This window comes from Hemiscyllium ocellatum, chromosome 37 (genome assembly GCF_020745735.1).
Source record: "Hemiscyllium ocellatum isolate sHemOce1 chromosome 37, sHemOce1.pat.X.cur, whole genome shotgun sequence".
In the NCBI taxonomy this organism is placed as follows: domain Eukaryota; kingdom Metazoa; phylum Chordata; class Chondrichthyes; order Orectolobiformes; family Hemiscylliidae; genus Hemiscyllium; species Hemiscyllium ocellatum.
The window spans coordinates 46,343,986-46,367,510 of NC_083437.1; the positions used below are offsets into that span (position 1 = coordinate 46,343,986).

Here is a 23,525-nt window from a genome sequence, read left to right on the forward strand (position 1 = left end):
TTTCTCTGATTTCCTCTCATATCCTCTCCAGCATTACCTTATCCAAGAAACATGCATTCCGAAACAAAAGATAAGAAATAAGAGCATGGAATGGTACAGAGAGAGCCACAGAGAGAGAGACACACACAGAGAGAATTCTGTTCCTTTTCACCCATCTCTCTCTCGCTTTTCACCCACTGCTTCACCACAGAAGGTCAAACCATTATCTTTGTCTACCTGCTTTTGCATTACTCTTCATTTCAGTGGCCACTAGGCAGCAAAACTGAAGCATGCTGCTTTTGTTATTATTATTGATGTTGGAATAGCCAAGCTGGATGATGGAGGAGAAGTGGGGCTCAGCTTCAATGATGGAACTTCTGTAAAGGAGAATGAGGAGAAGAAAATATTTTCAACACTGACAAGTAGATTTCAGAAACAGTTGGGCAATCAGTACTTCTGCTGGAATGAGGTCAAGGGAACAGAAGAGAGTTAAAGTCACATTTGATTGACTTTCTATCTACAAGGGAGAAAAAGATTATGGAGGAGAGGTAGTGTCGTGGAATTTAGACCACTATCAGATCAGCCATGAGTCTATTGAGTGGTGGAGGATCGATGGGGATGAATGACTCTCCCCTGCTCTTACTTCTTTTCTTTTATTTCAGAATGCATGCTTCTTGGATAAGGCAACACTAAACAGGATATGAGAGGAAATCAGAGAGAAATTGAGGAATGCTGCAGTTGGGGGTTAGGCCAGGATGAGGCAGAGGGCCATTTGCATCAGTGATAAATCTAGTAATAAACAGAAATAGCAGCTCTGTGCCAGATGTGCACAAGTCTGAAATCTTTGTGGCCAATGCCAGGACAATGATTGGGTTTTGTTGGGGTTAAGAGCTGAAAATGTGTTGCTGGAAAAGCGCAGCAGGTCAGGCAGCATCCAAGGAACAGGAGAATCAATGTTTCGGGCATAAGCCCTTCTTCAGGAATGAGGAAAGTGTGTCCAGCAGGCTAAGATAAAAGGTAGGGAGGAGGGACTTGGGGGAAGGGCGTTGGAAATGTGATAGGTGGAAGGAGGTTAAGGTGAGGGTGATAGGCCGGAGTGGGGGTGGGGACGGAGAGGTTAGGAAGGTGGTGCTGAGTTTGAGGGATTTGACTGAGACAAGGTGGGGGGAGGGAAAATAAGGAAACTAGAGAAATCTGAATTTATCCCTTGTGGTTGGAGGGTTCCTAGGCGGAAAATGAGGCGCTCTTCCTCCAACCGTCGTGTTGCCATGGTCTGGCAATGGAGGAGTCCAAGGACCTCCATGTCCTCGGTGGAGTGGGAGGGGGAGTTGAAGTGTTGAGCCACGAGGTGGTTGGGTTGGTTGGTCCGGGTGTCCCAGAGGTGTTCTCTGAAGCGTTCTGCAAGTAGGCGGCCTGTCTCCCCAATATAGAGGAGGCCACATCGGGGAATTAGGAATATTCGTCTCCGCCACATCTGTTCCCAGGAGGACCAGTTCCAATACCGTACAACCCAGATGGCCTCCTTCTTCAAAGACCGCAATTTCCCCCCAGACGTGATCAACGATGGCCTCCCCCGCATCTCCTCCACTTCTTGCTCCTCTGCCCTTGAGCCCTGCCCCTCCAATCGCCACCAGGACAGAACCCCACTGGTTCTCACCTACCACCCCACCAACCTCCATATCATCCGTCGTCATTTCCGCCACCTCCAAACAGACCCCACCACCAGGGATATATTTCCCTCCCCTCCCCTATCAGCGTTCTGAAAAGACCACTCCCTCCGTGACTCCCTCTTCAGGTCCACACCCCCCACCAACCCAACCTCCACTCCCGGCACCTTCCCCTGCCACCTCAAGAAATGCAAAACTTGCGCCCACACCTCTCCCCTCACTTCCCTCCAGGGCCTCAAGGGATCCTTCCATATCCACCACAAATTCACCTGCACCTCCACACACATCATTTGCTGCATCCGCTGCACCCGATGTGGCCTCCTCACTTTCTCCTTTTGTTGGAGTTAATAAAATTAAAGGTGATATAAGTAACTATTTAAACAGATCAATGCATGCAGACGTAAGAGTGGAGGATCAGGCAGCTGGAATTAAGAAACTGAGGAAATAGACTGAAACCCCCCTCCCTGGCTATTTCACACATCTTCATGTGGGAATCCATTAGAATGTGTGTGTGATTCTGATGGAAAGATCAAAGTCTCTGTATCCCTGATTCTTGGACAGTGAAGGCAACAGAAGAAATCCTTCAAAGAAAATTAACATTGAAGATCAAAGATTCCACCAAGACAGCTCTTTTCATCAATGCCTCACTGCAGCCTTTCAATCAACATGAAGAGTGGGTCGATATTGTGACTGGTCAGCCCTGAAGTATATCAAAGCAAACATCTATAAACAGTTTCTTGGTTTCTTCAACTATACCTCCTATATTCACATCCAAATTATTTATATACATGATGAAAAGTGGTGAACCCAGCCCTGATCAAACAGTTAAATCTCATGGAATACAGGGAGAATTAGCCATTTGGATACAGAACTAGCTCAAAGATAGAACGCAGAAATGGATGGTTGCCTTTCAGGCTGGACACCTGTGACCAGTGGTATGTTACAAAGATTGGTGAAGGTCCACTGCTTTTCATCATTTATATAAATGATTTGGATGTGAACATAGGAGATATAGTTAGTAAGATTGCAGATGACACCAAAATTGGAGGTGTAATGGACAACAAAGAAGGTAACCTCAGTACAACGGGATCTTGATCAGATGGGCCAATGGGCAGAAGAGTGGCAGATGGAGTTTAATTAGTTAAATGTGAGGTGCTGCATTTTGGAAAGGCAAATCAGAGTGGGGTTTATTCAGTAAATGATAGGGCACTGAGGAGTGCTGCCAAACAAAGAGATTTAGGAGTGCTGGGGTATAGTTCCTTGAAAGTGGGATCACAGGTAGACAGGGTGGTGAAGGCGGCAATTGGTATGCTTACCTTCATTAGTCATAACATTCAGTATAAGAATTAGGATGTCATATTACAGTTATATAGAACACAGTGAGGTCATCTTTGGAATACTGCATACAATGTGGTCGCCCTTCTATAGGAAGGATGTTATTTAATCTGACAGGATGCAGAAACAATTCACAAGGATGTTGCTGGCCCAGAGAGCTTGAGCTATAGGGAAAGGTTGAATAGGCGGAGACATTTTTCCCTGGTAACAGAGGAGTGACCTTACAGAGATTTATAGATTCATGAGGGTCATGGACAAGGTGAATATCCAAGGTCTTTTAACTATGGTGAGGAAGTCCAAAGCTAGAAAACATAGGTTAGAGGGGAAAAGTTAAAAATAAAGACCTGAGGGGTAACTTTCTTGTGCAGAGGGCGGTGAGAGTATGGAATGAGCTGCCAGAGGAAGGGGTGGAGGCTGGTACAACTACAACATTTAAATGACATTTGGGGGGGTATATGATTAGGAAAGATTTGGAGGGACATAGGCCAAATGCTGGCAAATGGGAATAGGTCATACTGGGAGGTCTGGTTGGCATGAACAAGTTGTACTGAAGAGTCATACAGCATGGAAACAAGCCCTATGACACTATGACTGCTAATTGGTCAGACATGACCCCTCCACTTAATAAAACCAGGCTGACTGTTCAGAAGAAGGTTCACTGGACCCAAAACGTTAACTTTGCCAGACCTGCTGAGATCTTCCTGCAATTTCAGGTTTTGTTTCAGGCTAACTAGTCTTGATTAATCCCTGTCACTCCAAGTGCTGATTAATTCTGTCCCTCAGAACTGCTTCCAATATTTTCCTCAGCAGCAGGGTTAGATTGACTGATCTGTCATTTCCTCATTTGTCTTTTGCTCCCTTCTTGAATAATGATACCATATTAAGTTAAAAACCACACAACACCAGGTTATGGTCCAACAGGTTTAATTGGAAGCACACTAGCTTTTGGAGAGTTGCTCTGAAAGCTAGTGTGCTTCCAATTAAACCTGTTGGACCATAACCTGGTGTTGTGTGATTTTTAACTTTGTACACCCCAGTCCAACACCGGCATCTCCAAATCATGGATACTATATTAGATATTCTCAAGTCCTCCAATATCTCTCTTGTGGCCAGAGATGAATTGAACGTTTTTTCAAGTACCCCTGCTATTTCCTCCATTGTCTCATTCAATAACTTGGGATAAATGAACTAGAGGTTTATCCAGTTTTAAGAATATAAGAACTAGGAGCAGGAGTAGGCCGTCTGGCTCTTCAATAAGGTCATGGCTGATCTTTTGATGGCCTCAGCTCCACTTACCCACACTCTCATCATAACCCTTAATTCCATTACTGTTTAAATTATATCCATCTTAGCTTTAAAAGCATTCAATGAGGTAGCTTCAACTACTTCAGTGGGCATGGAAATCCATAGATTCACAATCCTCTGGGCGAAGGAGTCCCTTCTTAATTCAGTCCTAAAGCTGCTCCTACTAATTTTGAGGACATGCCATCTTGATCTAGTTTGACCCGCCAAGGAAACATCCTCCCTGCCTCTATCTCATCTATGCCCTTCATAATTTTATGTGTTTCCAAGGTCCCCACCTCATTCTCCTAAATTCCAATGAATATAATCCCAGTCTACTCAGTCTCTCCTCATAAGCAAACCCCTCCAATCTTTCCCCTCCCTAAGAAAACACCTCTATTCCACTGAGCCAACTCTTCTATAAAGCCAGGTTATTATTCCTTTAATGTTTGGCCTGTCAGTCTTTGAGTCCTATCCAGATCCATTCTCATCATATTGAAATTGGCCCTCTGCAAATAAATGAGGAAGAAGGGCTCATGCCCGAAACGTCAATTCTCCTGCTCCTTGGATGTTCCCTGACCTGCTGCGCTTTTCCAGCAACACATTTTCATCTCTGCAAATAAATACTTTGCATTGCACCTTCCCTTTTTCCATTGCTAAATGTCGTTACCTTTATTTTGTCATGATATTTGGGCATCACTGGAAAGGCAGTGTTTGTTGGTCATCTTTAAGTGCCTTGAACTGAATGGCATATTGGCCACTTCAGAGGGTAATTCATGTCAGCACATTGGCTAGGCCAGGTAAGAATAGCAAAATTTCTTTCTTTAAATGACGTTGGTAATTTCAGGACAATATTCCAGCTGTATCGTCAAGAACAATTAATTTAATTTCAAATAGCTGCAGTTGTGGGATTTGAACTTGTTTTCCTAGAGCATTTGTCTGAGCCTCTGGATTTTATTGGATCAGTGATATTACCACCATACTACACCTTCCCCTAAACTTCATGCTGCCCTGATCACTGGCCCTGAAATGCCCACTTAGCTGACCTCATTCTTGTGAATCAGATTCAGTGACATTCATTCCCTGTTTAATGGGAAACATTGATCAAAAAATACTCTTAAGAAATCTTCCATACTCTCTGCTCTTCACATAGCCGTAAGAGAAACTACAATGGCAATTAACTTATAACTCCTGTACAATATTTGCTTCTCTCTAATTTTCTTCTAAATTTGTTCCTCTATGAATTTCCCATGAATTTATGGCTTATACAATACACCAATAGTGTAATTATACTTTTATTTCTTAAATCAGACCAAATTGCTCTGTCTTGGACCTCTCTGGAACACCTGTCTCCAATACTGAAATGTTTTTCTTAATTAATGATTCCAGAAATTCCTCTAGAATAAAATTGTTGTAGGACAAAATAAAGTCTCTCTTTCCCTGTCTTTCCTGAACACTTTGTATCCAGGAATTTTAGATGTCCAGTCCATTTTCAGGCCAGATCTCGATCATCGTTCTAACATCATATTCTTCTGTACCTATCTGCACCTGTTGCTCACCAAACTTTGCCACATTGTGTTAGTTTTACAAAGGTTTATGTAAATGAATTTAGATCTTATTACATTACTTCTTGCTCTGATCCCACCTAATACCTTACAAAGACCAGGTACAGAGATAGGTGGATTTTCACCTGGTGACTCATTTCACAAGCCATCATGAGCAGATGGTGAAATCAGGGGAAGAGGAGAGTGGTTTTATAAGTGGAAGTTTTTTTTAAAAATAGACCTTTCATGTGTTTTAACACATTGAATCAGCAAGGAGCTGGTTGAATGAGTCACTCATCAACAGCAACTTGTAAAAAATGAACAAGTCAATGTTTAAACATCTTTTGTACAAATGGAATGAGCCAGTGACTAATGGGCTGCAGAAAATGAATCATTTCTATCATAGTGAACATATGCAGTTCTCATTTACACCTGTGTCAACTTGTGAGCTCACGACTGGTATCACTTAACAGCTTATTATCAGGAACCCAACAGGTTTTAGCCTTCATGCTCCTCTTTAAAAATCATTCAATTTCATCTTGGAATTTGATATATCTCTTCCAGAAAGTTATCTAAAATTTTTGATTTTGTCCAATGAAATTGAAGGTGTACTTCCAAATTAACCAATTGTACCCAGTTAAAGGTGCACAATTCAAATATTAGTTTATGGGAATCTGTGTCAGAATTTCCGTTTTAGCATCATAGAGTCCTGCATCACGTAGACAAGCCCTTCAGCCCAAACTGGTCCATGACAACTAATATGTCCGTCCACGCTAACCCCATTTCCCTGCACTTGGCCCATATCCTTCTAATCCTTTCCTATCCATCTACTGTATTTGTCCAAACGCGTTTTAAATGTTGTTAATGTGTCCACCTTAATCACTCCTGCTGGCAGCTCATTCCATATGTGTGCCACCCTCCGGGTGTAAAAGTTGCCCTCAAGTTCCCTCTTTATTCTTTCCCCTCTAACCTGCAACTGATGCCCTCTCGTCCTCAATTCTCCAACCCTGGGAAAAAGACTGAGTGCGTTCACCCTTTCTACACCTCTCATGAAAGTATGTACTTCTATAAGATCCCTGTCAGTCTCCTACACTCCAAAGAAAATAAATCCTTAGCTTGTCCAATGTCTCCCTATAACTCAGACCTTTGAGTCTTGGCAACATCCTTGTAAATTTTTCCTGCACTCTTTCATGTTTAATAATATCCTTCCTATAGCAAGGTGACCAAAACCCCAAGAGCAGCCTCACCCATGTCCTGTACAACTGCACCATAACTTCCCAGCTTTTATAAATCAATGTCCTGACTGATGAAGGCCAGTGTGCTAAAAGCCTTAATCACTGCCCTGTCTACTTGTGACTCCACTTTCAGAGAACTGTGCACTTGAACTCCAAGGTCTCTGTTCCACTACACTCCTTAAGGTCCATGAAACCATTTATTTTAGTGTCATCTGCAAACTTACATTCTCATCCAAAACATTGATATAGATAGCAAACAGCTATGGGCCCAACACCGACCCCTGAGGCACTCCATTAGTCACAGGTCTCCAGTCTGTCAAGTATCCTTCCACTATTGCCCTCTGTTTCTTACCATCAAGCCATTGGGCACCCAATTTGCCAGCTTCCCATGCAATCTAACCTTCCAGAACAGCCTATCATGTAGAACCTTGTCAAAGACCTTACTGAAATCCATACAGACTACATCAACTATCCTGCCTTCAACAACCTTTCTGGTCACTTCATCAAAGAACTGTAACAAATTTGAGTTGCATGATCTCTCACTCACAAGGTCATGCTGAATACTCCTAATCAAACCCTGTCTTCCCAAATGCATGTATATCTTATGCTTCAGAATCCTCTCAAGTAACTAACCAATCACAGGTGTTAAGCTTGCTGGTCTCTCGTTCCCAAGATTTTCTTTGTAGCCCTTCTCGAATAAGGGCACAACATTCGCTAACATCCAGTCTTCCAAGATCTCACCGTGGCTAGTGATGATGCAAAAATATCAGCCAGGGCCCTCAATTTCTTCTCTGGCATTTTGTATGGGTTCCTGGATATATCTAGATTAGATTACTTACAGTGTGGAAACAGGCCCTTCGGCCCAACAAGTCCACACCGACCCGCCAAAGCGCCACCCACCCACACATTTACCCCTTACTTAACACTACGGGCAATTTAGCATGGCCAATTCACCTGACCCGCACATCTTTGTGACTGTGGGAGGAAACCGGAGCACCCGAAGGAAACCCACGCAGACACGGGGAGAACGTGCAAACTCCACACAGTCAGTCGCCTGAGGCGGGAATTGAACCCAGGTCCCTGGCGCTGTGAGGCAGCAGTGCTAACCACTGTGCCACCGTGCCGCCCGTTCTGGTCAGAACCAGGAGATTTATCCACCTTCATACATTCTGAAACATCCAACACCTACTCCACTGTGATATGGACTGTCCCCAAGATATCACCACTAACTTCCAAGTTCCTAAGTCCTCATGTCTTTCTCATGGTAAACACAGAAGTATTCATTGAGGATCTCGCCCATCTGCTGGGGTTCGACACATAAATCACCACTCTGGTCCCTGAGGAGCCCTATTCTCTCTCTAGCTATTCCTTTTCCTTTAATGTACTTAGGAACCTCTTTGGATTCACCCTAATCTTTTCAGCAAAGGCTCTCTTATGTCCCCTTTTCACTCTCCTGATTTCCTTCTTCGGCACACTCCTTTATCCCATACAGTCGGTTCTGCTCTAATGCATGTTTCTTCAGCACACATTGGCTATAATGTGATTGAAGAATTTAGACCACTATTTGTAGGAGAATTTTCCTTACCTGTTTTGGCTATAACATGATTCTGGTCCCTTCCCTTTAAATGGTGCCTAAATTATAGGATTTTCTTATAATGCAGGATCACACAGGAACAGACTTATTGTGTTATATCAGAATAGGGTGTATACCTCTAGTGATTCCCTTGATCCCAGCTGCCTGTACCTGAGCCATGCCTTCTCCTTTTTTCTGGTCAAAGCCTCAATATCTCTTGTCATCCAGAGTTCCCCATTGCTGCCAAACTTGTCCTTCACCCTCACAGGAACATGTAGACCTTGGATTCCAGCTATCTCACTTTGAAAGGCCTGTCTCTTGCCAGAGGTCCTTTTGCCTGCAAACAAGCTATTCCAATCAACTCCTGTAAGCTCTTGTCCAATTCCATCAAAGTTCACCTCAGCCCATTTAGAACTTGAACCTTTGGACCGTTTTATACTTCTCCATAACAATTTTAAAATTAATAGAACTATGGTCACTGGTCCCAAAGTATTCCCCACTGACACCTCAATCATGTGTCATGCCCTATTTCCCAAGAGTAAGTTGAGTTTTGCCCTTTCCCAAGTAGGAACCTCTATATACTGCTAAGGAAACTTTCCTGAACACACTTAAATTTCACCCCATCTAAGCCCTTAACCCTCTAGTAGTCTCAGTCTATATTAGGAAAATAAAAACCCTCTACTATGACACCCTATTGCTCCTGCAAGTCTCCCAATCTCCCTGCATATTTGTTCCTCTAATTCCTGTTGACTATTTGGGGGCCTATGGTACAACCCCAGTAACTTACCATCCCCTTCTTATTTCTTAGCTCCACTCAAAGCCTCACTGGATGATTCTTCAGTTATTTCATCTCTGACTACCACGGTGATACTCACCATCATCAAAAATTGAACTCCCTCCTCTCTTTCCACCACCTGTCCCACCTAAAGCACCTTAGCCTGCCACATTAAGTTGCAGGTCCTATCTCTCTTTTAGCCATGTTTCTATAATGGCTACAATTTCCCAGACCCAGGTACCTATCCACGCCCTGAGTTTATTGTCTTTATCTGTCAGCCCTCTTGCATTGAAATAAATGCAGTTTAATCCAAAAGGCTTTTGGAATTTGTTTATTCACAGGATGTGTGTTCCTGCTGATGGTCATATTTCTCCCCCATGCCAGGGTTGTGATTAGCCATGTTTTTGACAGAATGGTTTGTTGTGGGTGAGAATTCACATAAAAGCTAGTTACTAAATTATATGGACTTTTATATTTACCTGACAAGAAACTATCATGGTGAAATTTAATTCATACCTGGATATTTTAGTCAAAGCCTCATGAATTTCTAGTCTAATAACATAACCACTACATCTTTTGCCCGAGGATGAAAATTAGCAGGGCTAGGTTTGTTGCTCTTACAGCCAGACAACGCTATCACAAAGGACTGAATGGCTACTGTGTTGCAACTAATTCATTTCTCTTCCCTTACAAGGGACTATAGCCATTGGATCCCCTTTGTCAATTTTGCTAGTAAAATCTCCAAAACAAAACTAACAAATTTGTCAAATATGATTTCCCATTCACAAATTCTCATTCACTCCTGGAACTGACTGCGAGGTGTCAGCTGCAGTGATGGCAGAGTGGGAACTCCTGGCTGCAGTAGGCCCAGAGTGGGAACTCCTAGCTGCAGTTGGCCCAGAGTGGGAACTCCTGGCTGCAGTAGGCCCAGAGTGGGAACTCCTGGCTGCAGTAGGCCCAGAGTGGGAACTCCTGGCTGCAGTAGGCCCAGAGTGGGAACTCCTGGCTGCAGTAGGCCCAGAGTGGGAACTCCTGGCTGCAGTTGGCCCAGAGTAGGAACCTTGCAGAAGCCCTGGAGCAATATTTGGGACCCTGGCCGATGAAGACCAACTCTACTTAAGGTAGTGCCGGATTGTGGTGAGAAAAAGCTTCTCACTCTGTCTCCCTAAATATATGCGGCAATAAATCATTCATTCATACAAATTCATGCTGACTATGCCCAATCAGATCATTATTGTCCAAATGTTTATTTATCACATCCTTTATAATAAATTCTGAAATTTTCTCTATCACTAATGTAATGATGACAGGTCTGTTTTCTCTCCTTCTCCCTTCTTAAATAGTGGGGGCGATGCCTATTACTTTTCTTCGAACCATTCGAGAATCTGTAGAATTTTGGAAGACAATCAAAATGCATCAGAATGATCACAACGTAGATCTTCGCTCCACTCACAAAGCCTCATTGCTCTCAGGTGCTGGGGAATCATCAACTTGCTGCCCCATTAGTTTCTCCAGTAAAATCTTTTTACAAACACTAATTTCCTTCAAGTCTCCATTCTTCATGGCAACCCTCTCAGTATGGAGGATTTCAGGTACCTTCCTTAGTGAAAACAGACACCAAGTAACCAATTGTTTCTCTGCCATTTTCCCCATCCTGATCAAAAGCTCAACTCGACCAGCCATGTAAACACATTGGCTACAAGAGCAGGACAGGGGCGAAGAATTACTCCTGACTCCCCAAAACCTATCCACTATCTACAAGACCAAGTCAGGAGTGTGATGGAATAGTCCCCACATGTCTGGATGTGTGTAAACCCAACAACACTCAAAAAGCAGGACAGAACAGCATGTTTGATTGGCACCACATCCATAAATATTCACTCCCTTCGCCACCAATATTCAACAGCAGCAGTATATACTATCTACAAGATTCACTGAAGAAATTCACCAAGGCTCCTTACAAACCCATGACCATTTCCATCTTGAAGGACAAGGGCAACAGATACATGGGAACACTACTACCTGCAAGTTCTCCTCCAAGCCACTCACCATCCTGACTTGGAAATATATCACCATTCCTTCAGTGTCGTTGAGACAGAATCCTGGAATTCCCTCACTATAGGCATCGGGGATCTACCTACAACATATGGACTTCAGATCATCAGCACTTTCTGAAGGGGCAACTAGAGATCGACAAGAAATATTGGCTCAGTCAGTTACATCCATGTAGCACAAGTGAGTTAAATGGACTCACACTAGATTTAGTTAAACATTTCCTTTTAATGTACCTAAAGAAGCTTTTATTGTCTGTTTACGTTTTATGCTAGATTGCACCCCATATTCCATTCTCCCTTTCTTGATCCTCATTTGCCATATTCTAAAAACCTTCTGGTCCTCAGATTTACTGCTATTTGTGGCAATTTTTACACATCTTTTTTAAAAATATATATATAATCCTTAACTTCCTTTGTTAACTATGGTTGACTGAGCAATTTTGAGTTTTTGTATGTTGAAGTGGTGAACCTGTGATATGAGTGAACCTGCCCAGTGGGAAATTTATACTCAAGCATTGATGAGTTGTTCAATTATGGGCATGTAAATGAACTGTGCTCTCGTTCTTAGCTGACGAGTTCACTCTGATTTTTAACCAGTAACATGCTGAAGGTTTAGATTATAAGAAATGACATAAGTACATGAGAGAGGGATGATATTAGTTTGGAAAATTAGGAAATGCAATCAGTATGGCAGGAAATAAGCAATGATTAAAAGTTCCAGAGCGAGTAGTTTACAAGGCCCCAACACTAGTTATACCATTAATTAATAACTCATTAGAGCATGTAACAGTTACATGGAACAGTCTATCTTCCGTAGTTACACTGGCACCACTCGCCAACTCATCCTCCACTATATCGATGACTGCTGCAGCACCACCTCGTGCTCATATGAGGAGGTCAAACAGTTCATCAATTTCACAGACATATTCCATCCCGACTTCAAATTGATGTGGACCATCTCTGAAATTTCCCTCCCCTTCCTAGACTTCTCCATCTCCATCCATGAGGACAGACTCTAAACTGACATTTTTTATAAACCTCCCGGCTCCCACAGTTACCTGGATTACACCTCCTCCCACCCTACCTCCTGCAAAAATGCAATCTCGTATTCCCAATTCCTCTGCCTCGGCCGCGGCTGCATCTGCTCTCAGGAGGAGCAGTTCCACCACAGAGCACACCAGATGGCCTGCTTCTTTAAAGATCGAAATGTCCCCTCCCACGTGATTGAAGATGCCCTCCGATGCATCTCATCCACATCCCACAGTTCCGCCCTCAAACCCCACCCCTCCAACCGTAACAAGGACAGGACCCCCCTAGTCCTCACCTTCCACCCCACCAACCTTCGCATAAATCGCATCATCTGCCGACATTTCCGCCACCTCCAAATGGACCCCACCAGCAGGGATATATTTCCCTCCCCACCCCTATCCACCTTCCACAAAGACCGTTCCCTCCATGACTACCTGGTCAGGTCCATGCCCCCCAACAACCTACCCTCCCGTCCTGGCACCTTCCCCTGCCATCGCAGGAATTGCAAATCTTGTGCCCACATCTCCCCACTCACCTCCATCCAAGGCCCCAAAGGAGCCTCCCACATCAGTCAAATATCACCTGCACTTCCACACATGTCATTTACTAAATCCGTGACTCCCGATGCAGTCCCTTCTACACTGGGGAGTCTGGACGCCCTCTCGCAGAATGCTTTGAGAGAACATCTCCAGGACACCCGCACCAATCAACCCCATTGCCCCATGGCCGAACATTTCAACTCCCCCTCCTACTGTGCCGAGGATATGCAGGTCCTGGGCCTCCACTACCGCCGCTCCCTCACCACCCGACACCTGGAGGAAGAACGCCTCATCTTCCACCTCGGGACTGTTCAACCCCAGGGCATCAACGTGGATTTCATTAGTTTCCACATTTCCTCTCCCCCAGTTCCAACCTTCCAGCTCAGCACCATCCCCATGACCTGCCCCACCTGTCCATCTTCCTTCCCACCTATCCGCTCCACCCTCCTCTCCTACCTATCACCTTTACCCCACCTCCATCCACCTATTACACTCTCAGCTACCTTCCCCCTGACCCCACCACCAGGGTTTGTCTCTCCACCCTGATGTTCCCAGCCTCATTCCTGATGAAGGGCTCTGGCCCAAAGCATCAATTCTCCTATTCTTCGAATGTTGCCTGACCTGCTCTGCTTTTCCAGCAACACACTCTCACCCCGCAGAATCTCCGGCAAAACTATCAGAACCCATGAGTTGTTCCCCCCCACCTGCCGACATGGTCTTAAAAGAAGGTATAATCAGAAAATGTTGCATACTTTGATGAAACATTACCTTTTGTGATGACCATAGAAATAGCGAGAGTTGATTTCCAATGTGCTCCCCATTGAGATGTGACACGACAATCATGTTATCCAGGGAAGGGTCATGATGCCTACATTGTGGTAAACCCACATTTGCCTGCTTCATTTAACCAGCCTCCGACCATACAGTGATAGTAGGTCGGGGACCTAACCTCTAACGCCATCAAGAATCCTCAGGGCAATACTGAGGAGAGATACAGAGCTGCACACACTCCACAATAGCATCCTGAAGATGAGATTCAGATGCCTGGGTCAGTCACGTAGTGTAATGCAATACACCCAGACAGAGTGTCTCAGATCATGGTTGTTTGTTGATTGTGATCTGTTTGAGGCAGAAAGCTTGGATAAAAATCTAAAATTTACATAAACTCCATGCAGATGTAACTGCTGCACAGTGGGTGGCCCCATGAGCAGCAGCTCATACTGGGTTACAAGATCCTGTATTATCCCTCCTACTCACCTTAGAGAAGGATTCCCAGTTCAGCAACATCAAATCGGATTCTAGTACCACATTAATCCCTCACTTTTCCCTCAGTCCTGTAGAATGTTCTGGTCCTTCAAAATACTTCTGCAGTGGCTGAGCACCCTCAGTGACAAATACAAACCATCTCTCCACTAGCCTCACCCCCCACCAACCTCCCCCAACTGAGGGATACAGGAAGTCACTGTCAGGCATGCATTGCCTCCTTCATATTCTGGGGGCACCTTTTGTGGGTATGGAAACTCTGATCAGGGAAGTAGTGGTCTTTTCCTGCAGCCTGCAGATGTTATTCACCTCTGCACCCCTTCCACTCATCACCTGTGTTGGCTGGGCCATATGGTTGTCCCAGGCCCTATCTCTTGCCACAAACACAGAAATCACTGCAGAAACACAACAGGTCTGGTAGCATCTGTGGAGAGAATAATACGGTTAACACTTCAAGTCCTCTATGACTCTTTAGAACAGACTCTTCTTTTTCAGAACAGTCATATCTGATTGAAAATGTTAGGTTTGTTTCTGGGCAGTGCCTGGAAAGTTTTAGAACATCTGTAACTGAAGGTGGGTCTGAGCCCTTCTGTATGTATCATACAATGTGATTGTAGTTAGTTGGCCAGTGGCTGGGGCAGCAGCCTAATTCAGGAGTGTGAGTTTACATTACAAAAAATAATGGCAGTTACCCCTGTGGAGTGCAGAAGATAGGTTATCTCACATTTGCATTGAGTTTAGGTTCTGTCAATCTGTCCACAGGTACTGACCTCCTTACTGATTGTGGTCACAGTCACCACGTCTGCTCTAGGAGACCTATCCTTAGTTATCAGTGCAGGAAGATCTCACTTCTGCCAAAGATGTTCTGGAACATAATGCCTGGAGACCTCACTGTGTCACTTCTAAGGGGATAGGAGCAATCAGCACAGACTGTTCTGTTGCTTCTAGCTTTCCATGAACGATGGTGTGCTCATGTTACCTTTAAATAATGCATTTGAACCTATGACCCCAAAAGGCCCACCTGGAAAGAACTTCCTACTCGCCAGCTGCATGTAATTCACCATTTAACTCAGGCTATAATTTGCATATGAACTAAATAGATTATCAGCAGAGCTAAGTACATAATCATGTGAGATCAATTATTGAATAACTTTGTATTGAATAACTTTGAGGCTTGAATGGATGAATTTTGGTTTCTCGGGGAATCACAAGGAGCTGGCAGGAAAGTATAGCTAATGCCCAAGGTCAGCCAGGATAGTATTGAATGGTAGAGAAGGCTGAATGGATCGCATTGTCTCCTCCTTTCATTCAGATTCTTGCGAGTTACTCTAAGTATCTGATGCTGGAAGACTGGTTTATTTTTTTCTAATTCCTGAAGCCAAGTACACCATATTCATTTAGCTCAGAGATTGAAGTCTGACCAATGTTGTTCACAGTAAACTGGGGGGAGCAATTTGATGAAATCAAACAAGATTCTAAGGGGACTTGACAAGCTGAATGTGGAGAGGATGTTTCCACTTGTCTAGAATCTAGAACTAGGGCTCACTGTTTGAAATCGAGATAAAGTGAAAGTGTTTCTGCCAGACGTTTGAGTTTTTTGAAATGTTTTCTTGAAAAGGTGATGGAAAAAGAGTCCTTGAATATTTTAAAGGCAGAGGCAGATAGATTCTCATTAAAACCAAAGGAATGAAAGTTTCTGGAGAAGCCGGAATGTGGATTTGAGGAAAATTCAGGATCAGCTGTGATCTTATTGAATAGCAGAGCACACTCAAGGGACTGACTGACCTACTCCTATTCTTTGAATGAATATTTATATCTTCTTTTCTCAATAAAACCAGTGGGTTTTCCATACCATTATTTCTGCTTTAAAATAAAATTTGTGTGTTTAGCAAGTTCCACAACTGCATTTAATGAAGAAATTAAAAAAAGGAAGAGAAATTAAAATTGAAATCCTTCCCTACCACTCGGGTGTATGATGATTTCCACCGGTCTGTCAAAGGTATGTTCCTCTGCCAATGTAATCATCACACTGGAAGCACAAAATGCTGAGGGGTCTGCGTCAGCTCGGATTGAGTGAGTTGGACTTTCCACACCTGCAGAACATTAACAGTTGGAGATTTAGTCAGGGCAAAGGCTGTCAGTAAATTGATAGACCTAAGGCACAATTGTATTCCTGCTGTGCTTTGCATAACCTCAGAACAAGAGGATCAACCCCACCAGACCAAAACACCCTTCTGCAAAGCTGGATCAAATACAATCTCTTAATAACCCCCACCACAGACCCAACCATCCCTCCCCAGCACTTTGTCTAACACCTTCCCCTGCACCAATACCAGACATAACATCTCCCCATTGTTCCAGACATAACATTTTCCTGCTCTCCCAGGTCAGGACAACCTGATCTTCCCCACCCCGGCACACACCCACCCACCCATTGATCTGTTCAGTTTGGGGACCAGTGTGTTATTGGGAAGGGCAGGGGCAGGGGCCGTGGTCTCGAGTTGCTCTGGATTTTAACCGAATGGGTGTCCGGATCAGGTATCAGCTGCTGGGATTTTTGATTTATTGGTGGGAATTCTCCCTCGGACTCTCAGTGCAGAACACCCACTCTCTAAATTACCTGAGCAGGGTGGCTACATTCTCCCATCGCTCTCTGCCAGAGTTGATAACTGGACATTTAGGTTCATTACACTAAAAGACAGAGGAGCAAAAGTAGGCTATTGAGTCTGCTGTACATTCAATGAGATCATGGTTAATATGATAATCCTTCACATCAGATTAAGATTCCATAGTCTGCCACGTTCAGGAGGGGTTGGTCCTAACCTGTCTGATTTTGTTTCGGACAGTACAAGTTCTGTTACACTTTCCTTCTCCTAATACACTGCCCTCAGCTCATCAAGTAGATAAGGTATCTCTCTCACCATCTCTAGGTGTATCTGGAATATCTCTGTTTCCCCATTAGGTGGGAAAGACGGTGTCGGTTAGCTTAACCTCTTGCTTATCCAGCAGAATCAATTGCCAATATTTGAATAAGGAGCAATAGAAGAACATTTGCTCTTTAAGCCTGCTCCAGCCTACTCCCATCTATTCCTGATACTCTTCAATTCCGCTACCTAACAAAGATTTATCTACCCCCAGCTTAAAAATGTTTAGTGACCTTGCCATGACTGCCTTCTGAGGTAGAGAGTTTCAAAGTTGCACAACACTCTGAGGGAAAAATATTCTCTTCTCTGTCCGAACATTTTAAAATTGTGTACCCTACTTTCATGTTTGACCCGCTATTGGAAACATCTTTTTCACACCCACTGAGATAACTCCATAGATGTCGGTATCCCATCACCAAGTCCCCTTTATTTATGCATGACTGTAGCACTGCCTCATACAGAGTCAGAGTTTCAGTATCTCTGTCACTGACCCTTTTTATATGTTAGCTGAAAAAACTCAGCAGGCCAGGCTGGGCTCATTCCTGAGGAAGGGCTTGTGCCCGAAACATCGACTCTCCTGCTCCTTGGATGCTGCCTGACCTGCTGTGCTTTAACCAGCAACACATTTTCAGCTCTGATCTCCAGCATCTGCAGACCTCACTTTTTACTATCCCTCCTTCAACCCCTGTATGTGCCTCAGTGAGTTGTGCACAACAGTTTTTGGATACATGGAGACTTATCAGCAGCACTTGAACTGATCCTTGAATGGTTGCAGTAACAGTCTTGTTTGTGGGCTAATAATTTTACCATTCGGCTCCCACAGGACGGATCCAATTCCTAATTGATCCCATGTTCTTTGAAACACACTGACTCAAATGGGGCTGGATTGAGTCTACACTTCCACCATGTTGAAACTTCTGAAAGTTGCCACCCAGGTAAATAGTGCTGTGAAGAAGGCATATGGCTTACTGGCTTTTATTGGTAGAGGAATTGAGTTCCGGAGTCCTGAGGTCATGTTGCAGTTGCATAAGACTCTGGTGCAGCCGCATCTGGAGTATTGTGCGCAGTTTTGGTCGCCATACTATAGGAAGGATGTGGAGGCACTGGAACGGGTGCAGAGGAGGTTTACCAGGATGTTGCCTGGTATGGTAGGAAGATCGTATGAGGAAAGGCTGAGGCACTTGGGGCTGTTTTCATTGGAGAAAAGAAGGTTTAGGGGTGACTTGATAGAGGTGTACAAGATGATTAGGGGTTTAGATAGGGTTGACCATGAGAATCTTTTTCCACATATGGAGTCAGCTATTATGAGGGGGCATAGCTTTAAATTAAGGGGAGGTAGGTATAGGACAGATGTTAGTGGTAGATTCTTTACTCAGCGAGTCATGAATTCATGGAATGCCCTGCCAGTAACAGTGGTGGACACTCCCTCTTTATGGGCATATAAACGGGCATTGGATAGACATATGGAGGATAGTGGGCTAGTGTAGGTTAGGTGGGCTTGGGTCAGCGCAACATCGAGGGCCGAAGGGCCTGTACTGCGTTGTATTTTTCTATGTTCTATGTTTCTATGTGGCTCTTCAAATGTGTGGGGCCTTTCCTTCACAATCAGCTCACCTGTGTGAGAACTGCCTTGTTTCCTATTTAATTCAGCAAGAAAGATGTTGCCAATTCGATTTCTAATTTACTCCTTTCAACACATTTGAAATCTAAGGTCCTATCTTGAACACCCCCTCCTTAAATGTGATTCAACTGATTTCAGCTTTTTAAACATTATCCATGCCCCTCTTAACAGCACCACTCAGCGCCTTATACACTTCAATCAAATTGCTCCTCACTCTTCTAAACTCGAGTGGAAACAAGAACAGTCTCTCCAACCTGTCCACATACAAACACAGCTTTTCCAGATTTTCCAGATATCAACCTTGTGAACCTCCTTTGAACTGTCCCTCATTGCATTTCCATCCTTCTTTAAGTAGAAAAGAGCAAAACTGCAGACAGCATTTCTGATCTACTCTCACTAATGCCTTGTGTAAGTGAAACATGACAACCTTATTTTTCTATTCAATTCCTCTCATAATAATGGACAGCAACCCATTAGTCTTCTTGATTATATGCTGTATTTACACACTAACCTTTGTGACTCATGGACTAGAGCACTTAAATCCTGCTGCATCTCAGAATTCTGCAGTCATTCGCATTTTAAATAATATTCTGCTTTTTCATTCTTTGAGTCAAAATGAACAAGTTCACATTCTCGCACATTATACTTCATCTACGAGATATTGTGCCATGCACTCAACATATCTATATCAATGGCAACTTCATTAAGTCTTCATCATCACATACTTTCCAACTATCTCAGTGCTGTTTGCAAATTTAATTTCCAAGGCTGCTCTCCCCTCATCCAAGTCAATGATGTCAATTGTAAATTATTGAAGCTAGAACACAGATGCCGACTGGATTTGAGTGGTCACATTCTGACAATCAGATCTATTTATGCAAACTGACTGTTTTCTACCAGCCAACTCATCTTCTCTCCATGAATATATATTTTCCCCTACACCATGAGCTTTTATGTTCCGCAATATTGTTTGATGTGACACCTTATCAAATGTTTTCTGGAAATTCTTCATCGGGAAGGTTTTTTGCCCGAAACGTCGATTTTCCTGCCCCTCAGATGCTGCCTGACCTGCTGTGCTTTTTCAGCACCACTCCAATCTAGACTCTGATCTCCAGCATCTGTAGTCCTCACTTTCCACTGTGGGATTCATGATGTAGTTACGAAAAAATACTGGCTGAGGCTGAACTGGCTTTCAAACCAGCACTACAACTGGCTTTATCATTGAAAAATGCAGCAAGTGGAGCATATGAGTTGCAGGCTATTCCGAAAGAAGTGGACACAATCTCCAGCTGAGACTGAGCTTGGGGAGCACCACTTGAGTGAAGACAAGTCCTCAGCCTTACTCAGGACATGTCCTGATCAGACAGACTCTAGATCAGCCCTTAACAAAACCCCAAAACAAAACCAAGCTCAGCCAAACAGTTAAAATTTTCTTCAGGATCAAGATAACTCATAGGCCGGTATCCAGAAGGGTATTCTGGAGATTTTGTACTTGGAAAGTTCAACCTACATCGGTTTGGCACAGTTAAATTGATTAACAAAATTAGAACCAATCATGATAAATGTCCGGTTAAATGTTGATGTGTTTCTAGTGGCAGTTGATACTAGTGTGGCCATAACAGTGATCACAGAGCCAGCTTTTTGATAAAATTCACTGTGGACTCCAGCCCTTAACTTTGTGCAAGACCTCAGCTAGGCTGAGAACCTATACAAGTGAACCTTTATATAGTAAGGGTACGAAGCAGTTGGTTCAGTTACCAATGATTGTTGTAAAAGGCTTGGGCCCAAGCTTGGTGGAGAAAAATTGGCTCAAAACTTTTAATTAGAAATGTCTAGTGAAGCCTGAATTACATACCCTGAAGTCTTCCAAGAAGTTCTAGGGACTATCAGAGGAGCCAAGGCCACCTTGTACTTTCATCAGGAAGAATTCTGGTTGAACCAGAAAACTAGAAAGTGAAGGAATCATCAAACCAAACCAATTTATGAAATGGGCAGCATTGGTCATACCTATTGTGAAGCCCAGTGAGTTGATTCACTTCTGTGTGGATTTCAAACAAATGGAACGCCATTTTACATCACTGGATAAATCCCCAATCCCTCACATAGAGGATTTATACGCAAAAATTATGGGGAGGCTGTCCTTCATGAATCTGGACATGAGCCATGCTTACTTGCAATTGCATTTAGGCCAAGATTCCCAGAGGTATGCTACAATTTATATCCATTGGGGTTTGTACCAATATATGAGACCGCCATTTGGGGAATCATCAGCCTGTGCAATCTGGAAAACATTTTACAAGGTCTACCCCAGTTCGACATTTACCCAAGTTAAATCTTAATAACAGGCAAAACTAATAGAGAACATTTAGAGAATTTGGATTTAGTCCTAAAACAATTTTAAGGGCAGGCACATGCCTGAAAAGAGAAAAAATGTGTGTTCCAAACATTCCAAGTGACCTACCTAGTCTATAGAGGTGAGAAGACCACATTACTCCCATTGGAAGACACAGTGATGGCGATCAAAGGTGCCCCAACTCCCACATCTGTCCACAAGCTTAGGTTATTTTTGGGGCTGGTAAATTATTATGCAAAGTTCACATATAACCTAGCCTCCATCCTGACACCTCTGCATTGACTCCAAAAAAGGGTCAGTCATGGAAATAGTCATATATACAAGTCATAGCTTTCAATGAAGTAACGAAACAGCTCTCATTCTGTAAGCTTTTGGCACATTATAATCATAAGAAAGATCTGGTATTGACATGTGATTCTTCCCATATGGCATCAGCGTTGTATTAGTTTATAGATGGCAAAATGGAGAGGAATGTCCAATAGTGTACGCATCTTGGACTTTGGTTAATGGAGAATGTAAATATGCCCAGATGAGAAAAGAAGGATTGGCACACATATTGGAGTCAGGAAATTCTACCAATACCTTTACAGTTGAAAATTTGTGACAATCACCACCCACAAACCCCGACTTGGTCTGCTTAAAGAGGACAAGGCAGTGCCAGCCATAGCTACAGGCCACAATTAGCGGTGAGCTCCAATGCTAGCTGCTTATAATTCCAGGTTAGGACATGGCCCTGGAGGCCAAGTAGCAAATGCAAATGCACTGAAGCCACCTCTCATAAGCAGACACACCATCTCTCACAGCTGATCATAAATTCATAAATTCATACAGTGAAGAAAAGGCCCTCAGCCCATTGAGTCTGAACCGATATAACTACTGCTAAAAATGCTGTAATTTACTGCACTTCTCCCATATCCTTAGATGTTATGATATTTGAAATGCTCATCCAAATGTCCTATAAAGGTTGTAAGGTTTCCGGCCTCCACCAGAATGAAAGGCTTATGCCCAAAACTTTGATTCTCCTACTCCTCAGATGCTGCCTGACTTGCTGTGCTTTTCCAGCACCACACTCTCAACTTTAATCTCCAGAATCTGCAGTCCTCATTTTTGCTGAGTCAGAGGAACCTGACCCAGTGCTAAAACACCCCAGGAGGCTCTCCAACATAAAGGAATGACCTATGTCCTTGGGCTCAAAGAGGGAGGGATGTAGTGATTATAACAAGGTCAGCCTAATGCACCTCATAGAATATGAGTTCCGTGATTGGGGCTGATAATTTGGTAAAATCAGGAAGCCCTCGCTGACAGATTAAAAAGAATTAGAGAGGTTGGCACCACAGGGGATCGAATGCTTTATTTACCCTTCCACTTTGATTTTAATTTAGTCCTTACCCTTCTCCACTTTGTTTTTCTCATGTAGGCATAGCCCTTATTGCTTGTTAATGCTTCACTGGCCACATGAGTGGTGGTGGAAATACAGAATAAAGTTCTTTCACAATGGTGTCTTTTTTTACTAAGTCTGTATAAACACAGAATTGGGGGTGACTTGGAGAAAATAGAAGCATTACTGCTGTATAACAGTGGGGATAAAAAAGATTTTTAAAAAATAAAAAATAGGAAAGGAAAAGGGTCTGTGTCTGTTTACCATTAGTCTAAAAACTGACTCTAAATGAGGCGATATTAAAGTCAAGAAGTGCTCATGTTAAATAAAGGATGACTTGGTGATGGAATACCAGCCTCTATGTTATTTCACACAGCAACATTTGGACATGTTGAATAAACAGTCAAAATTGATTGGAAAACCAATCACATTCAATCTAAAGTCAAACTTACTACATTTCCAGTCATTTTATATCCAGTACATTCAAGAGTTTGAGAGTTCCCAATAAAAAAGAAGCATGTGTTTCTATGAAAAATAACCAGCATTCAAAATATTAGATAAAATGCATTCATCTATGATTGGTTATACTAGAAATCAAATTGTTGGAACTTATTTCTCTTAGAATTCCATAAACGTGGTTTCAACTTGACTCACAAATCCGCCTAAACAACTCATTCAGGGCAATGAGGAGAGGCCAGAAAGTTGGCATTCAAAAACATGACCAAAATACATCGTTAGTATTTTGTAATCCACTTCCTGCCTAACAGTCATTTGGCTAACAGCTAAAGGTTTAGATAGGCCTCTTGAGGATTATCTTCTCCCACCTTTCAGAGAGGGCATTAATGTAGAGGTCAAACCTTTTCCCTGCATTGTCACCATCCAAGCACCACCAGCCCCCCCACCCACTCTGGTTTTTGCTCAAGTTCAAGGTGCTACAATTCAAGCTATTCCAATGATGATCTGAACATGCAGCAA

At 43.2% G+C, this 23,525-nt stretch overlaps 1 protein-coding gene across 1 annotated transcript in view; it reads right to left on the reverse strand.

Moving 5' to 3' along the window:
* vwa5b1 (von Willebrand factor A domain containing 5B1) overlaps positions 1-23,525 on the reverse strand; it is a 226,085-nt gene that overhangs the window by 180,646 nt on the left and 21,914 nt on the right. The window contains exon 5 of the mRNA XM_060852285.1: positions 16,236-16,367. Within this exon, the coding sequence (XP_060708268.1) occupies positions 16,236-16,367 (132 nt within the window). The remainder of the gene's footprint in view (positions 1-16,235; positions 16,368-23,525) is intronic.